The sequence below is a fragment of the Vanacampus margaritifer genome, chromosome 6 (assembly GCF_051991255.1).
Source record: "Vanacampus margaritifer isolate UIUO_Vmar chromosome 6, RoL_Vmar_1.0, whole genome shotgun sequence".
Classification (NCBI taxonomy): Eukaryota; Metazoa; Chordata; class Actinopteri; order Syngnathiformes; family Syngnathidae; genus Vanacampus; species Vanacampus margaritifer.
In genome coordinates this window covers 5,671,630-5,688,708 of record NC_135437.1, presented here as the reverse complement: position 1 = coordinate 5,688,708, position 17,079 = coordinate 5,671,630, and the positions used below count along the sequence as shown (strand labels likewise).

General features: G+C 38.0%; 1 protein-coding gene across 1 annotated transcript in view; it reads left to right on the top strand.

Moving 5' to 3' along the window:
* Positions 1-17,079, top strand: part of lamb1a (laminin, beta 1a) — a 39,807-nt gene that overhangs the window by 7,571 nt on the left and 15,157 nt on the right. Inside the window, exons 4-25 of the mRNA XM_077568662.1 lie at positions 535-608; positions 818-1,006; positions 1,078-1,141; positions 1,217-1,419; positions 1,797-1,917; positions 3,352-3,540; positions 4,058-4,234; positions 6,018-6,130; positions 6,701-6,780; positions 7,169-7,304; positions 8,518-8,676; positions 8,835-8,962; positions 9,494-9,614; positions 9,726-9,927; positions 9,995-10,138; positions 10,887-11,118; positions 12,335-12,498; positions 12,682-12,906; positions 12,990-13,207; positions 13,802-13,898; positions 14,487-14,856; positions 14,932-15,116. Coding sequence (XP_077424788.1) covers positions 535-608; positions 818-1,006; positions 1,078-1,141; positions 1,217-1,419; positions 1,797-1,917; positions 3,352-3,540; positions 4,058-4,234; positions 6,018-6,130; positions 6,701-6,780; positions 7,169-7,304; positions 8,518-8,676; positions 8,835-8,962; positions 9,494-9,614; positions 9,726-9,927; positions 9,995-10,138; positions 10,887-11,118; positions 12,335-12,498; positions 12,682-12,906; positions 12,990-13,207; positions 13,802-13,898; positions 14,487-14,856; positions 14,932-15,116 — 3,591 coding nt within the window. The remainder of the gene's footprint in view (positions 1-534; positions 609-817; positions 1,007-1,077; positions 1,142-1,216; positions 1,420-1,796; positions 1,918-3,351; positions 3,541-4,057; positions 4,235-6,017; positions 6,131-6,700; positions 6,781-7,168; positions 7,305-8,517; positions 8,677-8,834; positions 8,963-9,493; positions 9,615-9,725; positions 9,928-9,994; positions 10,139-10,886; positions 11,119-12,334; positions 12,499-12,681; positions 12,907-12,989; positions 13,208-13,801; positions 13,899-14,486; positions 14,857-14,931; positions 15,117-17,079) is intronic.

Below are 17,079 nucleotides of genomic sequence, written 5' to 3'. Positions count from 1 at the left end.
ACAGAAACACAGTGAGATGAAATTTGATTCGAAAACCTCTGACTGTGGAGCAGACGTGTTGGGCCCAAATCCCATTACTAAATTTGATATTTCCAGCCTGGCTTTATCACTGCATAAAAAGATATCATGGGTCATTTAGACAGCAAACATTTTTGTGTTATTTAGATATGTGATCAGACGTCTTCCCTAAAAGTAATTGCTGTAAATAGATACCTCGACTGAAGTGTTGTAGGATGTTGGATGGATCGACGGAAAGACTTCACCTTTTCAATGAGTCACTTAGTCTACTTAATAGAAGTAGGCAGGCACCATCCACAATCTTTATTCAGTAATCTGGGAAGATGGAGTGCAGAGGAGCCTTGGATTACACCTTTGAGTCCTGGTCTCACTTCTCAATGTCATGTTAGGGACTTTCAACAGAAGTAGAAATAAACCCTCGGTGTCTGATGTTTAGCCCCTTGTATTATGCAGGTGATCAAACAATCAGGATGTTGCTCAGATGATGAAAACTGATTATTGGTCCTCTGCTTACAGGTGTGGAAAATGTCACAATACAGCTGAACCTGGAGGCAGAGTTTCACTTCACTCACCTCATCATGACCTTCAAAGTGAGTTATTGCAAATTGAATTGGGATACAACACCTTAGTATGATCAACAGGTGTATATGTTTACTTGCAGTCAACTACTGTCAAATGCCATATTTCAAATGTTAGCCAAGCTGTTAAAGAAGTTCCATTTATTTTATTTTTTTAATGATGATGATTCTGTGTTGGGTTTGTCATTGTCATTATTTTACTCTGGCCCTCCTTCCTGAAGACATTCCGACCCGCTGCAATGATGATCGAGCGCTCGGCTGACTTCGGGAAAACCTGGAAGGCATATCGTTACTTTGCCTATGACTGTGAAACGTCCTTCCCCGACATTTCCGTCGGTCCGATGAAGAAGGTTGATGATGTCATCTGTGACTCACGCTATTCTGACATTGAACCATCTACTGAGGGAGAGGTAATGTAAATTAACTGAACTCATTTTTTTTTAGTTTTAAATCACATCAATAATCTTCTAAATGTTTTCAGGTCATTTTCAGAGTTTTGGACCCAGCTTTTCGGATCCATGACCCATATAGTCCACGAATCCAGAGTACTCACATACTGACAGCTTTTTGTTATCCACTGGTTTTTAAATAGTCATTAATCATTTTTGTCTGTTTTATAGATATGCTTAAAATCACCAATCTAAGGGTGATGTTCACCAAACTTCACACACTTGGGGACAACCTGCTTGACTCTCGTATGGAGATTAAAGAGAAGTATTACTTTGCTGCCTATGACATGGTGGTTCGAGGAAACTGCTTCTGCTATGGACATGCGTCAGAGTGTGCCCCAGTCCAGGAAACTGGCTATGTTAAGGAAGGCATGGTAAGTTGTCAGGGCGGGTAATGTTTGGTTATTTTGCCCTCCAAATGGGAACAGTACATACGAGGCCTGACAATTTAGTGCAGTTTGGGGTAATTTACTGCAATTCTTATTCTTCATAGGTTATCAATCCTCTAATAAACGATGCAAATACCACCACAAATACATACGTATGTTATGATTGGCCCAGTAACAAGTACAGACGTCATAAACTGCTAAACAAAAGAGCTTAACATTTCTTCTTTAAATATCGCTCGTTGTACATGTACTCGAAGAACATTTCACACCAAACTGAAACATAGGACTATAAAACAAACCAAAATCTCTTCACAGGTTAGGAGACATTTTTTGATAATATTATTTTGATTTCATGTTTCCAGGTTCATGGCCACTGCATGTGTAATCATAATACCAAAGGACTGAACTGTGAAAAGTGTCAACATTTCTATCATGACCTACCTTGGAGACCAGCTGAGGGACGCAACACCAATGCTTGCAAGAGTGAGTATGTGTTCACTGCCCATTCATTTCCAAAAAGCTCAGAGGGAGCATAAGACCTTGTGTTGACCTTGTATCAAGATACAAGACTAGAAAAGGAAGCGGAGCCAAGTTTCCACTGTGCTGTATAAATGAGCCCAGCTCACCACTTTGGGCTTGTTTTGGTTTGAAGTGGCACCATTGATTCAGTATGTGTAAATTGCTTGAAATCACCAACACAAGACCGTAGTTGGATTTCCATCCACCCATTTTTATTCTAATTTTCAAGAAATGCGAAAATAAAACTGAATGGAAGCGCTACAAATTTGAAAAACTGCCCAAAATTCACCAAAAAGTTTTTACACTTGCCCAGGGGGTGGATTTTGAAGCGTATTGAAAAAATGAAAATGCTAATTTTGGCTACAGAAACAGGTCTCGTGAATTAACGCTGACAAGACCGGATACACGTCGCACGTTTTGACCAGATATTACGTCACACGTACGTTTGTAGTCCCAAAGCAATATCGGACGATAAAGTAAGGTATGTTTGGGGGTACGACGAAACAGAAATCTTTTGGACTTAATTAAAGAAGTGAACATTAATGCATTTTTTAATGGAAAACAGCAAAGAATTGCTACGGTTTATAAACAATCACAAAAGAAAACTCATACGACGTCATCGCACTGTGCAGTCGCTTCTTCTTCTTTTAAATTACTGGTGGATCCCATCTCTATAGTGTATACCGCCACCTACAGCGGCGGAGTCCCCTCTCAATATTAAATCGCATGTCCGTTTTGCGCATTTTCAGTAAATTTGCTTAATAAATTCAAAACAATTGTATGGAAACTTGACTAGTGTAACACTGCCAGGTTTACCGTATTGTGCAGTATAGCAGGGTAAAAAGTATTTAAAAAGTATTGAATCTAGAGGTGTCAAAATGTATCTATTAATCGACATTCAACAACTAATCGATTATCAAACAACTACTTTGATAATCGCTTAATTGTTTAGAGTCATTGTTTAACTTAAAAAAATTTCATGATTTCAGTTTCTCAACAGTTAATATGCTGTGATGTAGTAGTAGACTGATAATCTTTTGTGTTTAATCAAAGTAAGACACTTGCAAACATCTGCTCACCATTTTTCTTATTTTCTGATGTGGCAGATTAAACCATTAACTGAATCATAATCAATTAAAACGAGTACAGTTTAATTTTACGAAAATAATTGTTATTTACAGCCATAATGATATTACATCAACAACAACAATTTGTTTAATTAACAGTAATAATATTTCAATAAACTTAAAATCAAAATATTTTTTTTATGATTATTTGATCCATCAATTGAATAATCGATACAATAATCATTGAGATCAGAGTGTTTTGAAAAACGAATTAAGCTTGTGTCTCAAGGCACCACTGTAAGAAGACTGTGGATTTCTCTCTTGTTCTCAGAATGTAACTGCAACCGGCACTCGGACTTATGTCACTTTGACATGGCCGTCTACATGGCTTCAGGGAATGTAAGTGGCGGTGTGTGCGATGACTGTCAACACAACACAACTGGATACAACTGTGAGCAGTGCAAACCCTTCTACTTTCAACACCATGAGAAAGATGTTCGAGATCCGAACATCTGCCAGCGTGAGTAATGAATATTCTTTTTTGGTCACTTATAAGCTTTAGCGTCCTAAATATATTGTCATCACCTCACCGACTGATTGCCAAATAAAATAACGCGGATACAATATTTATTGTTGATTTTCATACTGAAATGGAAGGACTAATAATCTATAGTCTATGATGTGCTTTTAAACAAAGGATCCCAGACAAAAACGAAAATATGGTAAAGTAAATAATAAGTGAATGAACAACACCTGTGAAGTGGATGAATTACCTCAACAAAGGAGAAGTGCTCAGACAAGTTTGTAAACAATACTGGAGAAAAATAGGCCTTTTATGCACATACAAAAAGGCTCAATTCTTTAAGTGCAGTTCATGGAAAATGGGTGGAAAAAATAATGTGTTGGGTCTATACTGTATTTTAATACAGCAAAATGCAAATATCTAGTTTAGTTATGTCAAGCTACAATATCTGTATAATACTCTGCTTCATTGAAAACACTGCAAAGACAGTTATTTCTGCCTTTTATCTCCTTAGCATGCAGTTGTGACTCTTTGGGCTCTCTGAATGGAGGAATCTGCGATGGAAGGACAGACATAAGACTAGGACTCATTTCTGGCCAATGTCGCTGCAAAGTCAATGTGGAGGGAGAACGATGCGACCGCTGCAAACAGGCGTATTACGGCCTCAATGATACAGCAGAAGGCTGCGAAGGTATGACATGACCTGTAACAACATGGATGGATGGATGATGGATAGATGGATGGATGGATGGACATGTACATGTTCAAGTTCTAAATGAAAGGATAATATGAAACATATGACCAGCACGATATATTTTAAAGTGCCATTTCCACACACACGCACAAATTCATGTTAGAATACTCAAGTGTTAATGCCAACAATGTTAAAGTTAAGTACCGGTTTCAATTGGCCAGTAGAAACATGCCGAGAATTCATAAGGAATTACTGAATGTTGATGTGCCTCACAGTCAAGGCTTCTAGTTTCTAGCAAGCTAGCTATTAAGAAGCTAGCTAGCTAAATATAATAAAGCTTATTAGACACGAGCTAGTACGATAACTAGCTAGTAGCAGGTTAGTTATAATAGAGTAAAATAGTTGTTAATGTACAGAAATAACTCCACTGCTTAAAGGGATACTTGACTCATTGAGCCATTTTCAACAATAAAAGTTAATATTTTGTACAGAATTAATTGGATAACTATTATTTATTATCTACTATAACTATAACTATTATTATTTTTCTTGTATAATTAATATCTTTAAAAACACATTTTTCCACTTGCTGTCGACTGAAGATGACCACCTGTGCTGAGGAAGTAGGTAAGGACCAATCATGGCTCACCTGTTGTCAGGGTTTGGTCAGTAAACTGAGCCATTAATCGTTACCTATTTACTCAACACAGGTGATGTCATCTTCAGTCGACAGCAAGTGGGAAATTTTGTTTTTAAAGGTATTAATTGTTTGTGAAAAATAATAAATTCATCACACTAATTATAGACAAAATATTATCTTCTTACTGTTGAAAATGGCTCAATGAGTCAATTATCCCTTTAAATACTTATAAAAAAAAAAAAAAAAAAGTTTTTTTTTAAACTGTTTTTATTGCATTCCTTGAACTCCAAAATGTGTACTTCAAGACCGAATCATGTCATTATAGCGTAAAAGAAGCAAAAACATGGATTATTTTGGGGGTATTGGTGGCCATTGGGAAAAAAGGTTTATTTCCATTGCGTGATCACTCACGTCCCATTAGGAAACATTTTCTGGTATTTGTATGACCCTAAGGTCCCAGGGAGTCCAAGGTTTATGCGGAAGTTCCATTCCTACAGTGGCATAATTACACCTAATTATTAGGGGTGCACTGATCGATCGGCCTGCTGATTTATTGGCCATGATTTCCTTAATTTTGGAAGATCAGTTATCGGCCAATCCCTTAAAAATAAACCGATTTTTTTCTACTAATCTCATCTCCCTCCTCAGAGCTTTGAAAAAGTCAGCCACTGTCCAGTTCTGCTGAGATGACTAGTAGGATTTTTATTTGAGAGAACTACTTCATGTGCAGTTAAAGAACCCATTTGATTTCCAATAAAACAAGATTGGAACACTGAATATATATGTTGCTTGCAATGGAAAAAAAATCGGTATCGGCAAAAATCGGCAGGTCAGATTTAAAAAAAAATTGTGATCAGTGAACCCCTACTAATTATACATAAATCTGAATGTGCTGTCGTCTATCAATAAAGTCAAAATGTCAGTCAGTATCTATCTAGAAAAGTACTTCTCAGCCATTAATACAGTATAAAACAATCAAATGAAAAATACCAAAGATGGCAGTAACAGAGCCTTCTTGTGCTGTGCTGATGTATTCTCGCATTGTGCTCTGTATGTAGGGAATGTCCTAATCAGAGGACCCTTCTGTAAATGAAATGTGAGCATAATATACATGAATCAAAATGTGTTTTTCTCTTCTAGCCTGCACTTGCAACCTTCTGGGAACCGTTCCTGGCGGAAGTCCATGTGACAGTGAGACAGGAAACTGCTTCTGTAAACGACTGGTGATTGGAAAAGACTGTGACCACTGTGTGGTGAGTTCATCATGTACAAGTCCAAACAACACTCAAACCAGGGATGTGATTTTTCCGCTAATTCGCGGAATTCCGCTTTTTTTACCCCCCCCCCCCCCAAAAAAAAATCGATTTTTTTTTATTTTTATTTATTTATTTATTTTTTTTTATTTTTTTTTTAGTAGTTCATTGTGTATGCACATGACTCCGACAGATAACATCTTCTGCTATAACAAAGACATTTGTGGTATGCTCTAATATGAGTTACTTTTCATTTGGTCATGATATAATTATTTGTTCATGCTTCCCCCCCCCGCCCCCCCCCCCACTGGGCACTGCCCTGGACCTAGCTGGGTGCCAGCGGCCCCCAGACCCTCGGCTAAATTTTCAGATAATTTCACTTTGGTCAAATCACTTCCCTGTCAAACTACTAAAACCTGGGAAACTCTCAGAATTAATTATATGTGTCGCTAAATGATTGCGTGTGAAGAATCGAAGTTTGGATGATTTCATCTCATTTTTGCAAGATGTAACCAGGTGGGATGTCATAAAATGCTAACATCTGTTGTCTTTCTTTGTGTCTGTTTCAAGTCTGAACACTGGGGTCTCAGCAATGATATGGATGGCTGCAGACCATGTGACTGTGACCTGGGGGGAGCAATCAACAACCAGTGAGTACATTTCTTTTCTTTGATGGTCTCATTCTATTGTCAGTGAACATGTCATTCAATATGTGGCTTGTGTGGTATTGTAAACATCATACTCACGCTGAGTAATGCGACTAAACCCGACTTTTGTGACAGTTTAACTACATTTCAAAATGTTGGTTAACGATGTTGCAACGCTTCAAAGTAACAGTCGAACAAAAGTATATAAGACCTTCTAAAATAAAAAACATTCCACACTAGGGATGGGCAAGTACCGATACTGGCCTTATTTCAAGGTATCGATTCTCGCAACAGCAGGCCGATGCCAGTATCCGCCGCCCTCTTGTGGCCATTTTCTGATCAGGAACGCAAAATTACAAGAATAGAAAATTGTGATTCATTTCTTTCTTAGGTGCGATCAGATGACTGGTCAGTGCGTCTGCAGAGATCACATGTTCGGTCGTCGTTGTGATCAAGTTGAGTCAGGATTCTACTTCATTGCTCTGGACCACTACACCTACGAGGCAGAGGATGCCAAGTTAGGCCCTGTGAGTCACCTTTCAACACTTGTTCTTTAAATTCTCAGTTTAATTCATTCATTAGGGAAATTATTTCATAATTCACTAATTATTCTTATATATTATTTTTCTTTTGGGGTGGTTTGGGACAGAAAAAAAGAAAAAATGTTGGCTTTGACCTGCACAACTGACTTCTTGACATTAGAAGTTACCTTCGTGTAAAACAAATAAGTATTTTTATTCAACATGTATAATTTTATCTCCTTGGGTATGTTCTATTTCAAACATAATGTATCATCAACATCCTAGCTATCAGTTGGGTGTTTGTTGTTAACTCCACCATTGTCGATTGCTCTGTTTAGTTCAATTGATTCTTTTATCCTTTTTATTGACCTCCTTTCTAATTGCTGACATAACAGCTCAGGATTCAGGTTCAAAGTTGTTCACTATTTAATGTGGGTAATTGGGCATACTATAGTTAGCTAAAAGTAATTACATACTTTTTTTTATATACAGTACTTATTTTTGAAGTTTATATCGCAAAGATTTTACTTTTCATATACTGAGTTGCACAACTTTAACCAAAATGTCTAAAATACTATGACGTAGCAGCCTAAAATTGACACTTGCTCCTCATTTAACACTTCTCACTCAATCTACTGTCTCTATTAAAGATGGACCAATCGGCCCCCTCTAAATTGAGGGCCGATCTCTCAGGAAACAAAACAAAACAAACAAAATTAAACTAAACAAAACTAAAGTAAAAGAACAGTGAAGCAATTGTCCCAGAGGACTGCCAGCCCAATCAGGAAATGTCCCGGAGTGCCCAATGGCCAGTCCACCCTGGTCATGATGGAGCATAATTTTACTCATCTGACTTTTGTGCAAACAGCATGCTTTACCAATAATGTCTGTAATTTTAGCCTTAAAAGAAAACACACAAAATATGTTTACTGGGTCTAATTGCACTAGCATTTGATTCTGAATTGTTTCATCATTCATAATTATTTAAGAAGAATGCAAGCACAAAAACAAAAGTCTTGTTTTACAATAATCCAGTATAATCTTGGTGTTTATAGTAATCCTACAGGTCAACTGAAAAAGAGGGGACAGAATAAGATACTGTTGGCCTGCAGGCAATATGGGACACATTCATATCATTAGACTAGTTACTGAATATCAGCAAAATATTACTTATTGAAAGATGGTTTTGCTGCTTGCCTAATGAGTTTGCTTCCTTTAGGGTGTAATGGTGGTTTCAAGGCCCCACCCACAGGACCACAGTCCCACCTGGACAGGTATTGGCCTGGCCAATGTCCCTGAGGGAGCCTTCCTTGAATTCACAGTTGACAACATTCCTCACTCAATGGAGTATGACGTTCTCATCCGCTATGAGCCTCAGGTAGGACACATGTGAAAGGGTTTTGCTTTGACATTGTAAACCAGTCGATAGCAGGATGGACACATTTATCATGAAAACTACAAAGCTTATTTCTACAAATGTTTGTAAATGGCTGGAGTGTTTAATTTAACAAGGAATAATTTGATGTGTTCTTTCAGCTGCCTGACCAATGGGAGGAAGTTCTGATGACAGTGATGAGACCAGGACCTATCAGAGCAGATAGTCGTTGTATAAACACTGTGCCAGATGACGACCATCAAATGATTTCACTCCACCCTGGGGCACGGTAATGTTTCATTAACATGATGGACAATTATACTGTATATTAAAAAGTACGGAGCATGGATTTATGGCAAGGATTTTCAGTGTCTCATTTGAATTGTCAGAATAAGACTGGCACTTGTGTAGGGCTGCAGTTATTACTAGTAAAACACGATATCATTTGCAAAAAAAATATATATATACTGAACATATATACATACACTGACAAGTGCGATTTATCTACAGCGTTACTGAAGTGAAGGTAGCTCTTAACTGCCCACCTCTGATCATTTAATGGGATTTTTATGATCTCATTGAGTACCTTCATTTATTAAACATTGAGGTCTCTAACATGGTTTCCTTTTTGTACCTGGTGTCAGTGGATTGATTTATTTTCCTGGGATTGTTTTTCTACAACACCTTTATGAACACCAATTCGTTTCAAATCTTTTCATGTGTTGACATGTGCTGTATTGTTGACTTTATGTGTCATTATGTTCAAAGCAGTATTGTTAAAACTTTCCAGATGTTTCACATTTCCTTTGTGCTTTCTTAGGCATGCGGCTCTTCCCAGACCGGTTTGTTTTGAATCGGGTCTGAATTATACCATCCGCCTTAGTCTGCCATTGTATTCAGCCCTCAGTGATGTTCAGTCTCCGTACACCCTCATTGATTCGGTGAGAATATATTTAATCTTGTGATTTTAAAACTAGAAAACAACTGTTTGTTAAAGTTGAGCAAAGCTGGTGTTCATCCTTAAACTGGAAACATGTTTCTCTTCTTATCAGATTGTGCTGATGCCTCACTGTAAGAACTTGGATCTCTTTACCACCTCAGAAGGAGGGGAATCTGGTGAAAACCGAGGATGGGAAACATTTCAACGTTATCGTTGCATGGAGAATAGTCAGAGCGTTGTCAAAACCCAGATGACCGACATTTGCCAAAACTTAATCTTTAGCATTTCTGCTCTGCTACATCAGGGAGCCAAAGGTAGCACTACTACAAAAAATTGCTTTTGGCAAAGATGAAAACACACAGATGTGTCTGTCCCTTCCAGAATGCCAGTGTGACCCCCAAGGCTCTCTGAGTACAGTGTGCAACGCGAGTGGGGGTCAATGTCAGTGTCGACCCCATGTTGTTGGGAGAAACTGTGACAGATGTGCTCCAGCTACTTTCCAGTTTGGACCGAGCGGCTGCAAAGGTATAAACTGCAATCTTTATGTTGCAATAGACTGATTGCAGAGCAACAGATCCATCTCTCAATCCCAAAATGATTACCCCATTCAAACCCCAAAAATGTGCAAATACATTTTTTTAATACTTTGCCCTTCACTCCCAAAAACATATTTATACTTTTTTGGTTTTATTTTCATGCAAGAGCAAACAGAAGGCTTAGATGCAGCTTCTGACATGAAGGGGTCGATTAAAGCAATGGTAGTTATTACAAAAAACGGCCATCAAGTGGCAGCGGAGTATAAGAGATCAGCCGGGGCCACTTTGCAACAAGCTCTTTTTGCCAGTGTTGTCACAAGGAATGTAAATATTGATGTAACTTAGCTATATTCTCATGCTAATTGCTGCAAAACTTTCTTTTGGTAGGTTCCATGTTTTTACATCAATATGACACAATATTCAGTGCAAATCAGTCAAAATTCAATAAAAAAGCCGGGAGCGAAGGTGGTTGCTTCAGTGAAAATGACTGAAATTGAATGAGTTACCTTTCTCTCTGTTTTAATTACAATAAATTCAGACTATAAGGCACAATTTTTTCCCACCGCTTAAACTCATGCAGCTTAAAACATTTTCCCAATCACAGGCATGTAACATTTATCTAATTTAGCTTCACTTTAACTCACCAAACTTGCATCTGATATTTCGCTAACTAACCAGAAGTGTCAGACAAATCATATTTCTTGACCAGATAACACAAGATGATTTTGTATCTGCAGAATGCAACTGTGACGCTCAGGGCTCACAGAGCCTTCTTTGCGATCAGCTCACTGGCCAGTGTGTGTGTGTTTCGGGAGCATATGGACGCCAGTGTAACCGCTGTCTCCCGGGTTACTGGGGCTTCCCTACGTGCCGTCCATGCTCTTGTAATGGACACTCAGAGGACTGCGACGCACACACGGGACAGTGCCTCAACTGCAGGGACTACAGCACAGGGCACAACTGTGACAGGTGAAATAGTATTGATTTATTTTTAAATAACGCTAATAATGCACTACAATTGCTAGTGTTATACAGACAAGGGGTGGTACATGTACAGGGTAGACCAGTGTTTCTCAAATGGGGGTACATGAAGGCACTCCGGGGGGACGTGAGATTTAAAAGAATAATTAAAACGTAGTATCCATGCAAAAATACTTTTAAAATAATTACTATACTTTATTTAAAATTAAAATAGTTATTTATTTTTGAGAAAAGATCTTTACTATGACCCTAAAGGAGAACAGTAATTGGTGATTTAAAAAAAAAGCGCACAGATCTATAATTAATTTAATTCTTCCTTTCTTTTTTTTAGTAACATATTTTTATTTTCAAAAAGTTCAAGAGATTTATGAAATGAAGTTCCAAAATTGAATAAATCAGACAATGATGGCACAACACAGTATTTTAAGTCTTTTCTCAACCAAAAATGTTTTGCGCTGGTTAGGGGGTACTTGGTTGAAAAAATATTTCACAGGGGGTACATCATTGACAAAAGGTTGAAAACCACTGGTCGTCCTTACTAATCCATAATGACGTTTAGACAGTGATGTCGACTAGTCCCTCATTGCGTGTGGAAGAAATGAAATTAGTCGGTCAACTGATTTAAATAGGCTGTTTGCACAAATCCACTACTTCCTGAACTCCATACCACTCCTTCATTTCCTGTCTTTCATGATTGGAGAAACTGATTAATCCAGGTGTGCCTGACCTCAGTAACCACGACAACAATGGCCAGACACACCTGGATTAATCAGTTTCTCCAATCATGAAAGACAGGAAATAAAGGAGTGGTATTGAGTTCAGGAAGTAGTGGATTTGTGCAAAGAGCCCATTGTATTCTATTTCTAAAAGTGTAACTTTAGTGAGTAACAACTAATAAAAGGCAAAAAGTTCGGCCCGAGAGGGATTTTGAACAACTTTTCAGAGTAAAAGGAGAGTGGGGGATTATTCCACTGCAAATGAACAGGTTTGTGATTAGATTACCTGATTTACAATGCCTTACAGCCTAATTTCTTACTGAGCTATACTGCTTACCTGATACCTAAAAGGACCACTTACAAAAAGTAGACATGCTATAGTTAGCAAGGTAATAAGAGCCATCAAAGTTAGAGGGGACTATTACACAAGGAGGAAGACTAGTTCAAGTTATTTACAGTCTATAAAAGACCCTATCTATTGTGTTAAGGTGCTTGGATGGTTACTATGGCGACCTGACGCTGGGCTCTGGTGACCACTGTCGCCCCTGTATGTGTCCTGATGGTCCAGGCAGCCTGCGGCAATTTGCAGGAAGTTGTTTCCGTGGTGATCATTACCAACAAGTTATCTGTGTTTGTAACACAGGATACAAAGGTACTACCGGTACATTATTACCTCTCATGCACAAATGCAAATTTTCATCCAGAAAATTATCATAGGATGCCAAAAGCAGAAGAAAAAAATGTGTAATTAGAATATAATTTCAGATGAAATCACAGTCACTATTTGCTTACAGAATAGTTTGAAGGTGGAATCTCATCTAATTTTTTTCACCAGGTGCTCGCTGCAACGAGTGCTCCCCTGGTTACCATGGAAACTCTCATGAAGTTGGGGGGTCATGCCAGCCCTGTCAGTGCAACAACAACATTGATATGTTGGACCCAGATTCCTGCAACGCCCAAACTGGCGAATGTCTGCGCTGTCTTTATCACAGCGAAGGACATTCCTGCGAAAATTGCATGATGGGTTACTATGGAAATGCACTTCTGCAAGACTGCAGGAGTAAGTCCACTTAGGTGGATCCTCCCTCATAAACAGCTCATAATCACATTCACGCATTAATGAGGTATCGCTGTTGTCCACAGAGTGTGTTTGTAACCATCTGGGTAGTGATAGTGCCAGCTGTCCTTCGTCAGGTGACTGCCACTGTGACCGCAGCAGCGGTCAGTGTCATTGTCTCCCGAATGTGATTGGCCAGCACTGCGATCGTTGTGCACCCGACACCTGGAACATGGCAAGCAGTAAGGGCTGCCAGGCCTGTGACTGTGACATCAACCATTCATACGGGACATCGTGTAATGAGGTGAGCAATGTGGCGACCTGAAATATGTTGTTGAGAGGCAAAAAGTTTCATATAACTTTAATCATCAGGATGCTTTTTAGTTGCATTGTTAAAACAGAAGTCAAGTCAAATTAGTCTGAATAATAAGCAATAATATGTTCTATGTACCCCCACTAATTGTATTCTGATTAATATTGTATTTGTGTTAAATGAAGCAATAAAAATAATCCACCAGTTTTTATCCATCTGGGGGTGGCCATTTTGTCATTTGACATCACAGTGCCCACATGTTCAGCTTGCGAACATCATGGCTCACCTGTTTTTTGGGTCTGTTCACGTGACGGTTACAATTTGAGCCGGTGGGCATTTTGATGTCAATTTCAGTCAACAGCAGGTGGCAGTACAGGACAAAATGGCTGTCCCCTGAGATGGCTAAAAAATGGTGGATTTTTATGCTTAATTGGTATTCCACAAACGTGTCATGTTTAGCGTAGACTAATTTTGGGACATATTATTGAAAGAACATTTTTGAGTGGGCTTTAGCATCTGTTTTGTAGATGTATGTGTAAAGCATTTGCAAATTTGTTCCTCATACTGTATATGCTATTTCTACAGATCAGTGGTCAATGTTCATGTATGCCAGGCTTTGGTGGCAGGACGTGCAGAGAGTGTAGAGCGCTCTTCTGGGGAGACCCAGAGGTCAAATGTCATGGTAGGTGATTGGATTTTGTTGGGTGATTGCCCTAACCCTATATATATATATATATATATATATATATATATATATATATATATATACTGCACTGCACATAGGAGCTCTTTTTTTTTTTTTTTTTTTTTACCAGACACCGACATACAGTTGCTGAACAATGTCATGAAAATGTTTGTCACATATAATACAATTATGGAATTGAAAGACTGTTGAAAAACAAATCCATCCATCCTCTGATCCTCATTAAGGTGGCTGGAGCAAGACGAAGAAGAGGCAGTGTACAAATCAATCAACCAATCAAACATTCACAATCATGGTCACGCCTGTGGAGAATTTATTGCCTTTAATTAATATAACATAACATGACACGAGTGCGGAAAAACTCAGGCAAGAAGCGAAAAGGCCAGAACCGAGATTCTAACGCCAAAACTCAAAACTGTGAGGCAGATGTGCTAACCACCAATAAATTGCACTTTTATTTTCATGTGTAGCCATATTATTGAATGAGAATGCCATTTTTCTAAAAACTTGCAGTATAAGGCTGTATAGAAGCATTGCATGTAAACTTGTATGCGTTCCTCCCATCAGAATGTGACTGCGAACCTAATGGTATCACTCATCCGCAATGCAACAAAGACAGCGGTCACTGCCTTTGTGTAGAAGGAGTGTCTGGTCCACGGTGTGATACCTGCGCCCGTGGCTTCTCTGGTACCTTCCCCAACTGTCACCGCTGTCACCAATGTTTTGCTGAGTGGGATGCCGTCATTGGGCAACTAACAAATCAGACACACCGCCTTGCCAATAAGGTCAACGCTATCAAAATTAGTGGAGTCAGTGGGCCCTACAGAAAGTCTATTGACAGTATGGAAAGGAGTGTATCAGACATCCACGCCATCCTAAACCAAAACCCAGCCTCACAACCTCTAAGCGAGATCCAACAGCTCTTACAAGAAGCCAGGTAAGAATGGATTCTAAATGGTGACATTATAACTAATCTATCAATTCTAACCTGTCATCTGTGTGTATCCATTAGTGACTTGATGGGGTCGCTGAGCCAGTCACTCAACCACACGGAAAAGGTTCTACTCAACGTGCAAGAGGAGAAGCGCAGCGTGAAGGGTGAACTAAAATTATTGATGGCTGATGCTCAGAAACTTGAGCAAACCGTTCAGGACATTCTGGAGCAGGTTGAGTTCATCAGGAACTCCGACGTCAGAGGTAAGAGAGAGCCATTGACTGTGTCTTGCTTGAGAAATATGTTTAGGTCATATTATTGACAATAATATGTTATATGTGACATAAACATGACATTCTGATTAATATTACATTTGTGGAATAAGAGTTATGAAGCAAAATCCAGCCATTTTTATCCATCTCAGAGGGTGTCCATATTGCCACTTGCTGTTGACTGAAGATGACATCACAGTTGCTTAGGTCTCAGGTAACAACCAAACCCAGCTCCGCTTCAGAAAACATTTGACCTGTGATTGGTCGTTGCCTGAGCAACATTAAATTTACTGCTTAACACATATTCCACTAAAGCAATATTATCCAGAATATCATATTTAAAACATATTATTGTCAAAAATAAATTGGGGGTTGACTTCCCCTTTAAATCACTTGTATGGAACTCTTTATGGAATTTACTTCATCAACCTCATTTTATTACGAATAGTTATTCTTGTTAATTGGTGACAGTCCACATATTGATGTCATAATGAAAAATAATCTTTCAGTAAAATTAACACAGCTCAATCAAAGCAAATCCACTAAATAAAACAGTGTGTACGGTATCAGATGATGTCAGACCAAATTCAATCTTGATCTAATCTACAGGGTGTCCATAAAGTCTCTTTACCATTTCAAAAATTTATTAAAAATGCGATTGATTAGATATTTTATTTAGATTTGTTCTATTGTATTCAGCGTTTATTAAAGGTTGTTTTTTTTACCTCTTTTAATACACTTCTACATGGGCACCATTAGTTGCACGAAGCACATCAAGACGGTACTCGATTTCTTGCCATGTTCGCTGTAGCATAGCCTCATCAATTGCGGCAATGGCATCAGTAATCCTTTGCTTAAGGTCAGTAATGATAAACACTGTGTGTTTTATTTTAAACACTGAATACAATAGAACAAATCTGAATAAAATATCTAATCAATTGCATTTTTAATAAATTTTTGAAATGGTAAAGAGACTTTATGGACACCCTGTATATTGTGCATTTAGCACTTTTCAGGCCATCTGAACATTGAAGAATTAAAGTGAACAGTTTTCCTGATCAATACGTTATGTTAAGTGTTTTTTTTTTTTTTTTTTTACAGAAGAGCTCAGTATTGTTCATTCGATTTGACATCATCATTGCTCTCCTTTTTTTTTTTTTTTTTTTTTTTTAAAAACAACAAATCAATTAAAAAAATTTTAATAAATGTTTTTTTTTTTTTTGTTTAAATACATATACATATATATATGCATATACACACATATATATATATATATACTTTTTTTTTGTATGTGGGTGAGTATGTGTATGTGCGTGTGTGTGTGTGTGTGCGTGCGTGCGTGCGAGCGTGTGTGTATTCATCAGTTCACCTAAAGCCCATTAAAAAAAATCCCATACTAATAATATAATATAATAATAAATTGCCAAATGCAGAAACATCAATGTAAGTTATCACGATGTAGTGGCTCTCGCTAACAGACAGAATTAAGTCACCGGAATTAGGTTAAAAAATTTTATATACGTAGACCATGTTTCTATAAATTTTGATATTTGGTTTATATTTGAGGCAGATATTTTTTCCATTAAAATGTGATTTATGAGGAGGTTAGACCATTGGTCGATATTCAGAGTTTGTTTATTTTTCCAGTTAACAAGAATTGTTTTTTTAGCGATAGTAAGGGCTACAAGTGTAGATTGAAATTGTTTATGTGGTAAATCAGTTGTTGTTAGGTCACCTAGCAAACACAAGTTTGGAGATAAAGGTATCCTACAGTCCAAAATAGCGGAAAGTTTTTCTAAGACTTTAGTCCAGAAATACATAACCGGAGTACATAACCATAAAGCATGAACATAAGTGTCTGTAGTGTTTTGTAAGCATTGGAGACAAATGTCGGAGTCTGAGAGTCCCATTTTCTTCATCATATATTGAGTAATGTATGTTCTGTGAATAACTT